At 39.2% G+C, this 12,861-nt stretch overlaps 3 protein-coding genes across 9 annotated transcripts in view; all 3 read right to left on the bottom strand.

Moving 5' to 3' along the window:
- The window catches only part of pdia2 (protein disulfide isomerase family A, member 2), a 30,621-nt gene extending 25,295 nt beyond the window's left edge, over positions 1 to 5,326 (bottom strand). For all 4 annotated transcript variants that reach the window (XM_008405823.3, XM_008405815.3, XM_081604785.1 and 1 more), the window contains exons 1-2: positions 4,943 to 5,326; positions 3,510 to 3,716 (exon numbers count right to left, since the gene is read on the bottom strand). In XM_008405823.3, the coding sequence (XP_008404045.2) occupies positions 3,510 to 3,716; positions 4,943 to 5,207 (472 nt within the window). In that variant the 5' untranslated portion in view covers positions 5,208 to 5,326. The remainder of the gene's footprint in view (positions 1 to 3,509; positions 3,717 to 4,942) is intronic.
- Positions 5,327 to 6,812: 1,486 nt separating this feature from the next.
- On the bottom strand, positions 6,813 to 10,305 carry percc1 (proline and glutamate rich with coiled coil 1). The gene is made up of 2 exons (XM_008405803.3): positions 9,204 to 10,305; positions 6,813 to 9,125 (listed from the first exon to the last, which is right to left on the bottom strand). The coding sequence occupies exon 2, from the start codon at positions 9,111 to 9,113 to the stop codon at positions 8,316 to 8,318; it is 798 nt and encodes a 265-aa protein (XP_008404025.1). The 5' UTR covers positions 9,114 to 9,125; positions 9,204 to 10,305; the 3' UTR covers positions 6,813 to 8,315.
- A 1,497-nt stretch (positions 10,306 to 11,802) lies between these two features.
- Positions 11,803 to 12,861, bottom strand: part of tmem131l (transmembrane 131 like) — an 87,672-nt gene continuing 86,613 nt past the window's right edge. For all 4 annotated transcript variants that reach the window (XM_017305886.2, XM_017305888.2, XM_008405779.3 and 1 more), the window contains one exon: positions 11,803 to 12,327. In XM_017305886.2, coding sequence (XP_017161375.2) covers positions 12,025 to 12,327 — 303 coding nt within the window. In that variant the 3' untranslated portion in view covers positions 11,803 to 12,024. The remainder of the gene's footprint in view (positions 12,328 to 12,861) is intronic.

A 12,861-nucleotide genomic window follows, 5' to 3' on the forward strand; every position in this document is an offset into this window, starting at 1 on the left:
CACACGGGCAGACATTATAGACTTTACGCAGAGTTCATCGCAGATGCAACTAAAATCAATTGATAAAAAAAATCCTGAGTATCATCTCGCGGACTCTGAACTAAATGTGTCTTTCTGACCGGAGCTGACAGAGTGTTGAAGAGTTACGGACCGGACGCTTTGGAGAGTCTGGTTCAGAAGCTCACTGCAAACCTTTGGTTGAAATGATGCCTTTAATTCAAGTCTCCATTACAGACCAGAGAAAACTAAAGAGAGTACAATGTTGTGTTTATAATCGACACAGATTATCCGGCAGTTTATCTTGAGGAAATAAATAAAGGTGCATAAGTTAATCAGACCGTAACATGCGCATTGCTCTGCCGCTGCGTAGAATTTAACTTAACTCATCCTGCGGTTTTGACAAATGGAGCTGGAAGACGTTACCCTCCCGCAGGGCAGAATGAGGAGCGGCATTCTGGAGGAACGCGGCAGACGTTACATCTGTCCGTTTCGGAGAAGCGAAATCACACATAAAAGATCCGAGTAAAAGCGCACACCCGGACCGCATAGGGTACTTTTACCCTAATTTCCGCAGAGCGAAAATTGATCAGTTTGGATCAGACGGATCCTACTGACTGATAAACTAGCGCCAGGGGCGGAGCTACAGGGGCGGAGCTACAGGGGCGGGAGGCGGAATATGACTTCAGAGATTCCAGTCTGTATCATGCCTGAAGAAGGTGGGCTCTCCCCCTGTTCAGTATGGTGTATGTAGATTATAAAAGGTGATCCCCCAGCTTATACAGTGGGGAGAACAAATATTTGATAAACTGTTGATTTTTCAGGTTTTCCCACTTGCAAAGCTTAAGTGACTGTAATTTCTATCATAGGTACTCTTCAACTGTGAGTGATGGAATCTAAAACAAAAATCCAGAAAAATACAATGTATGATTTTTAAATAATTAATTTCCATTTTATTGTGTGAAATAAGTATTTGATACACCAGAAAAAAGAAACTTAATATTTGGTACAGAAACCTTTGTTTGCAATTACAGAGATGAGACGTTTCCTGTAGCTCTTGACCAGGTTTGCACACACTGCAGCAGGGATTTTGGCCCACTCCTCCATACAGATCTCCTCCAGAGCCTTCAGTTTCCGGGGCTGTCGCTGGGCCACACGGACTTTAAGCTCCCTCCAAAGATTTTCTATTGGATTCAGGTCTGGAGACTGGCTAGGCCACTCCAGGACCTTAAGATGTTTCCTATGGAGCCACTCTTTAGTTGCCCTGGCTGTGTGTTTTGGGTCGTTATCATGCTGGAAGACCCAGCCACGACTCATCTTCAGTGCTCTTACTGAGGGAAGGAGGTTGTTGGCCAAAATCTCACGATACATGGCCCCATCCATCCTTCCCACAATATGGTGCAGTCGTCCCGTCCCCTTTGCAGAAAAGCATCCCCAAAGCATGATGTTTCCACCGCCATGCTTCACGGTTGGGATGGTGTTCTTGGGGTTGTACTCATCATTCTTCTTCCTCCAAACATGACGAGTGGAGTTTAAACCAAAAAGTTCTATTTTTGTCTCATCAGACCACATGACCTTCTCCCATTCCTCCTCTGGATCATTCAGATGGTCATTTGAAAACATCAGACGGGCTTTGACATGCGTTGACTTGAGGAAGGGCACCTTGCGAGCACTGCAGGATTGTAATCCTTGACGGCGTAGAGAGTTACTGATAGTTTTCTTTGAGACTGTGGTCCCAGCTGATTGATTGAGTGTGTGGACAGGTGTCTTTGATACAGGTAATGAGTTCAAACAGGTGCAGTTAATACAGGTAATGAGTGGAGAACAGGAGGGCTTCTTAAAGAAGAACTAACATGTCTGTGAGAGCCAAAATTCTTACTGGTTGATAGATGATCAAAAACTTATTTCACACAATAAAATGGAAATTAATTATTTAAAAATCATACATTGTATTTTTCTGGATTTTTGTTTTAGATTCCATCACTCACAGTTGAAGAGTACCTATGATAAAAATTACAGTCTTCTACAAGCTTTGCAAGTGGGAAAACCTGAAAAATCAACAGTGCATCAAATACTTGTTCTCCCCACTGTATAGTAGGCTGCCCCAGTCATTGTTGACTCGTGGTTGCTAAAGACTTTGCAAAGCCGACTGATTTTAGTGACATAGTGGGTGTAAAATATTGAATAAAACATTGTGCTACATGACTGGCTTTATTTTCATTCTTATATTTAACTTTATGACATACAAATTTACAAGTTGATCGCCGATATTGTCTCCAAGTGTATTCTGGGTAAAACACGTCACCAACCATCCACAAGGTCATCATCAGTCAAATACTTAGGAACGGATTGTAAACTTGGTAGATTTGAGTATTTTTACAACAAATATGAGTGGCTTTTATTAGTGGTTCATAACATTATGTTTTGTGAGCTTTGTTATTTTGGGTATAAAGGGCCCGGTCATTATCCCGGCCCCCCGGCCCGATCCCGACTTGTTCCGCCACTGACTAGGGCAGATTTCTCTGCAGGTGCCGATCAGGAGGGATTTATGAAGCTGTGCATTCATATCCCAGCAGGTGAAGTGCTGGTAATTTAAGTGAAGTTGCTTAATTTAATTTATTATAAGTTATTGGGGCCACAGTCAGTGGTTTTTGCCACTACGAGAAAAATGTACTTACGTTAATTTCAGTTGGCCTGTGAAGGAATCTGGATTAATGGGCTGAATAGCCTATGTTAATATGTTTATCAGCTTTATTGCGGTGAACTGCAGCCGCTGCAGTTCCTAAAAGTTAAACAAGCGACAAAAACTGAACTAATCCCCTCTGTTTGTAAAACGTGGTGATATTTATAACAGTCATCAAACTACAGCTCCTACAGCATATTTAAAATAAAACGATTGACCAATATAAGGGAAATTTGCCCCTTCTTGGATCTTGACAGAACTAACAGAAACAAAACTGTTTATAGATTTATATCACGGAGAATTTAGCAAACACCAGTTTTCTCCTCTTTATTTTAAGTCGTATTTAATATATCTGATAACAAATGATGGCGCTACTAATATTTTTGTGACAGATTTCTGCTCGTCCAGCATTGGGGTAAAATGGTTTTCTGGACATAACTCAATGAATCACATAGCGACTAATAGATGCTGTCCAATACAAAATACATATCAATTACTGTATTGATATGTATTACTTGTAGGTCTTTCATACGTAAAATTATTTTTACGTATGAAAGACCTAAAAATAATTAACTAAAAGAAATTGTATTTAATCCTCAGTGCTACATGAAGCTCATTTTGAAAAAATGCAAGTTAAAAACAATATTTTGCAACAAGTAAATTAAGTCTAATGTTAGGTCTATGTAAGCTAAAAGTGAGAATGACACACACACACATATACATACTGTATACATATGCTGCCACCCCTGAAAAAATCCCTGCCCCCCTCTTGCCACCCCATCGATATTTTTCTAGATCTGCCCCTGAAGATAGATGTCTGCATCTCTACCAGTGTAGTCCAATGGCTGCTTGCGGTCCCCGTTGATGAACACCTTCAGAGTGGGAAAGCTTCCGACCTCAAACTCATCAGCCAGCTCCTTCTCCTCAATGGCATCCACCTTAGCCAGTCGAATCCCTGCTTCCTCCTCCTTCAGTTTCTCTGCGACCTCGGCGTAAATCGGTTCAAACTCTTTGCAGTGGCCACACCAGGGAGCATCTTTAGACAAACACACACACGTATTTGAAGCACAATTGCACACTGTCAAGCAGAGTTTAGCAGTAAGTAGTTATATTTACTCAACTACATTTACTTGAGCAACTTTAAAAAAACAAAAATAAAAAAAAACTTTTAAGAAGTATTTTTACTATGCTCTACTTTTTAATTTCACCTGTGTAGTTTTATTATGAAGTACCGCTACTCTTGCTTGAGTAAAATTTCTGGACTCTCTACCCATTGAATGAAGAACAAACATTTTTTTAACCAAAAATTCACCAGACACATACTTGCAGTTTTTGGTAAAGTTTCATAAGTTTTTTATTGGCCGGGAGCTGATTTGGAAAATTTTTCTTTTGCCTGATTTTATTTTTTGTTAGTTATATTAATTATTGTCTTTAAAATATCAAAACTTCTGCTTGACTTTATCTTTTTTTCCGCCTGATAATGTAATTTTTAAATATTAAAGGATTGATAATTTTTTCCAGTTACTCGGTAATTGAGTAGACTATTTACCAAATACTTTTTTACTCTTACTGGATGGCTACTTTTTACTTTTGCTTCAGTAGAAATATGTTGAAGTAGTACTACTCTTACTTGAGTACAATTTTTGGCTTCTCTGCCTGCCATTCACTGGAACATTGACTGGAAGCATTATCTGTCCTGTTGCTACTGTTCCCTCAATTCCCAGGGAAATAAGCTGCTGATAGCAGAAGCAGTGGTTGGCCTTAACCTTATCCTCTCTACTCCTTTTTTCCCTCTGCTGTTGTCCTGCTGAGCTCATGTGTGGGAGCTTTTCAGCAGGACAACAGCTGGACTTGACAGGACATGTGTGGGGACATTTCTCCATTTGTTTCATTGTACCTCAGGGTTATGGATAGAAAATACCAGAGGAAATCCTTGATTGGTGTGTGATAAAATAATGTAATCCTGCAGCTCTAGAGTGATATTTTATGGTTATTTCAACTTTATTTCTTTCATTAGCAGAAATATTTCAGTTCTTTTAAGAAATGGTCATGCTTTATATTTAGGTATCCTTTTGACATTTAGAAGCCATTCATTGTTTTTAATTTTAGATCAATATTTCTTTAAAATAATGTTTTTGTATTAAAAAGCAGCACATGTAACATATGTTCAACCAACTTTCTGTAAAACACCACATCTTGCACAACCTGCCTGTTTAAACTTATGTTTAATAATAAGAATATTAACAATATATTTTTACTTACAAAACTCAACCAGTAAAAACTCATTTTCGCTGAGAGCTCTGTCAAAGTTGTTGATGTGTAGAACCAAAATGTCTTTTTCTTTTTCTATGTTTGTTGTCTTCTCCTCCTTTGGCTTCTTGTCCGTCTCCTCTGAAGTGTCCTCTAATGTCTCTGCTGATGATGCCTCTGTTGCCTTGTCGGGGTCATCCTTAGGGTCACCGGCCTGAATGCTGAAGGACCCCAGCAGCAGGCCCAGCAGAACAATGCATAACTTGTGTGTTCTCATGTCTCTGTGTGTGTGACCTGCTCTGTCACCTCTGCTCAGGTGTGGGAGAACCTATCCTACGTTTGTTTTATCTAACAAAAAGTGTGTGTGTCCGAATGTTACTGGTCTTCCCTCTTGTCCAATCAGAGGCTGTTCTTTCACAGGACTCGTTGGAGCCAATCACATCGTACCATGTAAAGATATTGATTTGTAGTAAGTAGTAAGTAAACAGTAATAAGCACAGAATTTATTAAATGTCAGCATTTGTCATATTTTTCCTATTTGTTGGCATGTTTTTAATTAATACTGGGCAGATATTTACGTTGGAAGATATTTTATAAGCACCAATAAGTAGTTTTATTGGTGCTTGTCAACATTTCATTTACCTAAAAATGGCTCAATGATAAAGGTGGGAGAAAAGTTTGCTTTTTCTTTAACATATATTTATTATGTTTAGAGTTTAAACAATGTGTTGGACCTGGATGCAGAAGAAAAATGGCAGGAACTATAGATTCAGGTGGAGTTTTTTGTACAATACATTCTGAAAGGTATTCCCACCGATTTCCCTTTTATATATTTAATTTTTATTTAAATATATTTTATTGGAATCTTATGTGGCACCTCAAATACATCAGACCGGTCATTAATAAACTCAACAGGTTTGACCAATAGAGTGACATGAAGAGACCATAACTAAACCTTTTGGTCTATATGAAAAGTACAGAGTGAGGGATGAAAACTAACATGTAGCACAAACCTGAATCTAAATGAGGCTCCAGAGACATTAGAGATATTTCAGCCTCTACATGTGCAAAACTGAGAGAGACATAAATCAACAAAAACCTTGAAATCCACATTAGTTCTGTGAATACTTTTGAAAAGTAATATGTGTATTGTATAGACACAGTATGAATACTGTATTGTATAGACACAGTATGAATACTGTGTAATATGTGTATTGTATAGACACAGTATGAATACTGTATTGTATAGACACAGTATGAATACTGTGTAATATGTGTATTGTATAGACACAGTATGAATACTGTGTAATATGTGTATTGTATAGACACAGTATTCATACTGTATTGTATAGACACAGTATGAATACTGTGTAATATGTGTATTGTATAGACACAGTATTCATACTGTATTGTATAGACACAGTATGAATACTGTGTAATATGTGTATTGTATAGACACAGTATGAATACTGTATTGTATAGACACAGTATGAATACTGTGTAATATGTGTATTGTATAGACACAGTATGAATACTGTGTAATATGTGTATTGTATAGACACAGTATGAATACTGTGTAATATGTGTATTGTATAGACACAGTATGAATACTGTGTAATATGTGTATTGTATAGACACAGTATGAATACTGTGTAATATGTGTATTGTATAGACACAGTATTCATACTGTATTGTATAGACACAGTATTCATACTGTATTGTATAGACACAGTATGAATACTGTGTAATATGTGTATTGTATAGACACAGTATGAATACTGTGTAATATGTGTATTGTATAGACACAGTATGAATACTGTGTCTATACAATACACATATTACTTTTCAAAAGTATTCACAGAACTAATGTGGATTTCAAGGTTTTTGTTGATTTATGTCTCTCTCAGTTTTGCACATGTAGAGGCTGAAATTAACGACCAACAAAGCCACCTCAGAGTGTGGATGGACTCAAAATTTCTAGAAATGGAATAAAAACAAGTGAACAAGTAGTCAAGGTCCAAAGGAAAACAGAAAAAAATGTAGAAACCGTAAAGAAAAAGTGATCAGGATCACTATGATTGAGTAAAAGAGTCTCCAATGGAGGTGCAGCAGAAGTCAAGACTTTTGTACTGTTCTGTATAAGAAAGAGGCTTAATGAACGTCTATCCATTTGAGCTCATGTAACCCTTTAACGGATAAACCAGCAGGTGTTCAGCAGTTCAACTGCTTCACCAGAACACTTATCGCTGGTGCAAATACGGCACCCGCACTGTTGATCTAGCACCACTACAACACTGCTGTGCTCTAAAGGTGAAGAGCTGAAGCTTAAAACCAATTCTCCCGAATGCTTACCAATGCTGGTTTGTTGCATGAAATGTAAGGATACACAGTTTATTTGAGCTATCATTTATATTAGTATATTAGATGCAGGTCATCTTGGACAATGAGTCTAATCCATGCTGGCCGGATACAGGAGCACCTTCAGTCAGACTCATTTTACCTAAGAGAACCACAGAGCAACACAGAAAATCATTTCTGCCTTTAGCCATTAGACTTTACAATGTCCAAGTCTGAGCTACTTAAATCTAAATTACTCTGCACTCATTTCTAGATTATTTATAGATTAACATGTTTCCATGTGCATGCTTGTTATTTATTCATTTACATTCAGTCATATTGAATTGTCTCATCACTCTTAGGTATGTATATTTTATAAGCTAAAATCTATAACAGTGTTTCTCAACCCTGGTCCTCCCCCCCCTCCCCTGTCCTGCATGTTTTAGATGTTTCTCTTCTGCCATCTGAATTGTATCTCTGGGTGATTAACAGGTTTCTGCAGCACTTGATGGTCATGCAGTCATTTGAATCAGCTGTTCTGGAATAGAGGCTCATCTAAAACATGCAGAGCAGGAGGCTGAGGACCAGGGTAGAGAAACACTGATCTATAATATTATAACATTATGGTTATATTTATATTATTAATATTTAATACCTTAGATGGAGTACCTTGTCAATAAATAAACAATTTCCCCTTGGGATCAATAAAGTATCTTCTATTCTATTCTGAAAGAACCTTAGCTGAAAATGAAAGGTATAAAATTAATTTCAATATGGAGGACTCATTTTCATATCTTTGCATCCATAATGAAATGTCTGGCGTATGAAATGTGCTCCGAAGGCGAATCAGTTTTTGAAATAATCAGAAAAAGAAACTTTTCCTTCAAAATTAAAGCATGGTTTCTATGGCAACCAACCTAAACATTCTTGAAGTGTTTCCTTGTCAGAGTACAGGACTACAAAGAGAAGAAAACAACCTGCTTTGCTCCTGTTCATTTCTGTTTGTTGAACAGCTGCAGAGGCTGGAACCCATGTGGGTTTCAGGCAGCTACTGTGTGTTTAATTCTACGTGTGTGTCGTCCATCAGTGTGTGAGTCAACTCTGGGTGTGGATCCCAGTAGGCCAGCAGGTCACTGAAGTCTGGCTCCGTGCCGGTCATGCCGTGCTGCATCAGCGGGTTGTAATGTGTGTGTCTGTCGCTGGTCTGTCCAGGTGAGCTGCTGCTAGTGTGTGTGATGTTAGGTGTGCTGCTGAAGCCAACCAGAGGGCAAAGAGGGACTGGCTCAGTCCAGAAACTTAGTGGGAGGTGCCTGTTGATCATTGGCTGGACCCTGAGTCGACCCAGGCCTCTGTGGTTGAACAGGTCAGCCAGGGGCCCTAAACCGCTGCATCTTGGGTTGTTATCTGGAGCCACCACACCATTCACCTGCTCCTCTGGAGTCCCCACACCTGCGATCCTCAGCAGGTCGTCATAGTAACGCAGCCGGCCACTACTCACCACGGAGACAGAGTCATCATAGATGTCACAAGTTTCTTGATCCGCAGAGGAACGGCCGAAATACCGCTGGACGTCATGACTGATGAGGTCAGCGAACCTCAACAACTGACTGGTCACATCCAGAACATTCTGAGCAGGATTCACAATGAACTGATCCAAGCATTCTTCTTCTTCTTCTTCTTCTTCCTCCTCCTCCTCTTCGTCTTGATCTTCTTCATCTTCTCGTTCCTGTGGCTTCTTCCTCATCTGACAACCCTCATCCTTCTTGTATGGAGAGTGCAAGAAAGTGTGGAAGTAGGCAGGAGCCGGGACCTGAATGTGGAAGTTCCTGATAACTCCTGTGGCCATGTCACCTCCAGACTTGAAATAGTAAGAAAAGAAAAAGTATAAGGATATAGGAGGCATAAAACACTGCAATGGGTGTAAAAGTTTTCCTACCTTGGAGCTGGATTTGATTGCGTGCAGAGTGTCCTGGAGGAGAGGGTCCGGGTCCTGCGTGAGAGCTGCTGAGTGACAGTGGCCTCTGTTTTTATACCGCAGCTGACATGTGTCTTCTATCTGACCAGATCACCTTCCTAAAACAAATATTTGCGTGCCGGATCGGTCAGACTCGCTCTGTTTACTCTATCACTGGGCAACCAGGGAGGACATCCAAGCCTAATGGGGGCTCTGCTAAGTGACCATGGAGAGTTTTTACACACGTGTACACAAGCTCATCATTGCTTTTTCCGTTCCTGTTATCAGGCTAGTTAAAAGATAAAAGAGCGTGAAATCCAATCACCCACTGTGTTGATTTCTAAAGGGGTCGAGAGGAGGCCGGGGGTGGTCACTGTGTTCACTCAGAGCCTCGTTTGCCCTGGACACTGTGACACTGCACAGTCTGCTCAGATTCAGACTTCCAGAAACATGACATTCCACCAATACTTTTTATGTGCAAACTCCATTTCTTTCATGTGTTTCTAAACTTTTCTGGCCTTACTGGAAGTATATAAGGATTATAAGACTGCATATAATTCTAAAAATTAAGCTTCAAGTCAGAAACAACCTGCAGAGAAACTTGGCCTTGCAGTGAAGCAGTAATTAGTTGCCATTTGTGGTCTTATGCTGAGTCATCAAATAAAGCAGCGAAAGGACAATGTGGACAAATTCCTAAAAGAGCTGGAACATCTAATGATTTTTGCTAAAGTAGTTTCAGCTTTTAAGCTTTTCACACTTTTTGTCATGTCAATCACAAACTTCAGTATAGTTTAACAGGGTTTGGTGTGATAGACTGCAGATGTGTGTCTGCTTCAATGAAACTGAACAAATTTTTTTAGGTCCATTAGCAGGATTCTGAAGAACTTGACTACTCTGCTGATTAAATCCTGTAGAGATGGTTTGATAGATATTTCCAGACCTGTGTAACATTGTGCATATGAGGATGGTGTGTGTGTGTGTGTGTGTGTGCATGTTATCAGGATATCCAGACTCCTCTGGTCGTGCCTGTCAGCAGTATCCAGGCTTCTGTGTTGATTTTAGGACTAAAGATCAATAGCTGCAATATGTCAGCACTTGAGAGCCTAACAAAGAATTGCACACCTTTTTAGGCACACAAGCACCTAAACACACACTCAAAAAACTGTCAAGATTTGGGTTTTACTTCATGCTTACAAGAAAGAAATATATTTCAAGACAAATGTTGATTAACCAATCCATTCCATGTTGTATGTCTTTTTTATTTATATACATTAATATGCAAGAGTCATGAGCCATATTTCTTTGTATGAAATATGGCTCTTGACTTTATAGCTAGTCACAACTCTCACAGCTATAAACTTTAATATCTAGCACAAAGGAAGATATACTACAGAAAATATGTAATTTTTCAACTAATGAAACACTTAAGCTGTAGAAATAAAAAGAAAATAAAACAGCCACCAGGTTCTCTCTGAAGTTGTCGTGGCAGACTGGATATTTATTTAATCATCTTATGATCGCTCCTCAGCAAACGAAACACATTACACAGTTGGTGATCATTGTATACATAAGGTAAATTATGGAAAATCGGTATATTAAATGTTTTTAACCATTTTATTGGCGACATACAGACAGGAGGAGCATGCTCCCATAGAAAGGCAGCCAGCAGTTAGTGAGAGGTTGTGCAATCCAAGGTGAGGCTCAGCTCACTGCTGCTTCACCAGCTTCACTTCTGAGCATTTTGGTGGGAAACTGCGAAAATTCAGCAATTTTTAAGAAAAAAAATAATCAAAATTAGTTAAGCTAAATTAAAAATTGTTTATTAGTACAAACCACAGATTGAAAATAGCAATATAAATTATCTTATATATTATTCTTCCATTATGCCTGCCTCCCCTGACTGCATGTCACTGATGTCAAGGTTGTCAAAGTAGTGGCATAATTAACCTACTCCCCACTATTATATATTTTTTAAATTAAAACTTTTTACTTACGTGCACTAGCTGCTTTGAACACGGGGCACAGCTGCTGCCGAGCACATAGATGCAGACACGCAAAAAAAGGATACACTAAAAACGGTCAGGCCAAAGTTGGAGGGGCCATGTCTCCCAGTCCTTCAGAATGTTACGCCTGGACTTGATGTTACTAGTTCCTATCCATCTCTGCAAACCGTCTTCCTTTTAGATTTAATTTCTTGACTCCTCTCTGTAAAAGTGCACACACTGTACAAGTTCTATGCATCCCGTTCCATTTTGTTTTTTTGGGTTCAATTCTGAAGTCATGTCCAGTGCCCTATTTCAGAAAGCAGGATAAGTGAAAATTCTGAGTAAGTTCTGTGCATATCCTGGGTTTTCCCATTTCAGAAAGCTGTGTATCAGCTATCCGGAGTCAACTTAATACTGCAACGTACTCTGTGAACCATGCCTGCTTGGCAGCAGGATTGTTTGAACAAACCCTGAGTTTGTTCTATGTTTTAGCTGAAACCTGGCCCAAGGAAAGCGTCAGAAATGAAGTGTTCTTTTCTGTGGCAGCCTGTACATGTTGTTGGAGAGTAGATATGGGGTAATTGAAATAAAGACCATTGTTCAAGTACAAAACCTTGCTTTTATTTTCTATGATCAAAACTGCAAAACATCTAGAAAAATATACAACAAATGCTTCACCTCTCACAACATTTAACATCTGAAAATTGGAAAATAAAAGAAAAGTAATATTCACATTTTCCCCTCTTGATAAAAGAACATTCATTTTTATTTTCTTTCTTTTATATTAGTATTAAGGTCTGCTGTTCTGGTTTTTGGATTCAGACATCTCCACAGTAGCCGGAGTCGTTGGAGAGCTGGGAGTTGGAGCTGCGATTAGATGAAGAGTTCCATATGTCCAGGTTCATGTGCGGCCCGAACGGGTTGAAGCTGGAGTACTGGATGGGTCGGTAGGTTCCCTCCGGCTCCCGGGTGAATGGAGAGTGTGGAGGGGCGACAGGGGTGATGGGAGACATGGGGGACACTGGGACTGATCGCTCGGGTGGGAAGTGGGTCTGCGGGGTCCAGATGGAGCCAAACAGACCGGACATGGGAGAGAGGCTGCGGGTCCCTGAGAAATATGGCTGTGAAGGAGAGAAAAGGAAAGACGTTAGACTTTTGGTTTTGCTTAAAGCTAATCCCTCAATGTGTTCTCCATTCTCCATTATACAATGGCATAATAGGGCCATTGTAGATGGACCAAAAAAAGAAAAGTAAATTTCCACAAAAACAAACTGAAAATTTGAGATTAACCTCAGAAATGTCTGTGTTTATTCTTAGAAACTTCTGAGATTAATCTCAAATTTTGTTGAAAATTTGAGTTTTTCCAAGCAAACTTTCAACTTTTTAAGCCCAGAAAGTTCAAACTTTTTTCTAGAAATTTTCTGAGATTTTTTTTGCCAGAAGTGTGTTCCTTCTTTTCCTATCTACAATGGCCATTGTATCTTTATTCTAAAATATTTGTTTACAGAAGAAAAGATATTGTGGCGTGAATTTAGACCTGTCACAATAAATGTTGCTGGATGATAAATTGTTCCAGAAGTTATTGGCATAAATGATATTGTTTTGAAATCATTGCAAGAAAACATTCTAAAAGATAACCTTGGACCAGAATCACC

The sequence above is a fragment of the Poecilia reticulata genome, chromosome 1, assembly GCF_904066995.2.
Source record: "Poecilia reticulata chromosome 1, P_reticulata-male-v2, whole genome shotgun sequence".
Classification (NCBI taxonomy): Eukaryota; Metazoa; Chordata; class Actinopteri; order Cyprinodontiformes; family Poeciliidae; genus Poecilia; species Poecilia reticulata.

What these genes read in the sequence shown, in the direction of transcription:
- percc1 (XM_008405803.3), bottom strand. Translation starts at nt 9,113, where the DNA reads ATGGCCACAGGAGTTATCAGGAACTTCCACATTCAGGTCCCGGCTCCT.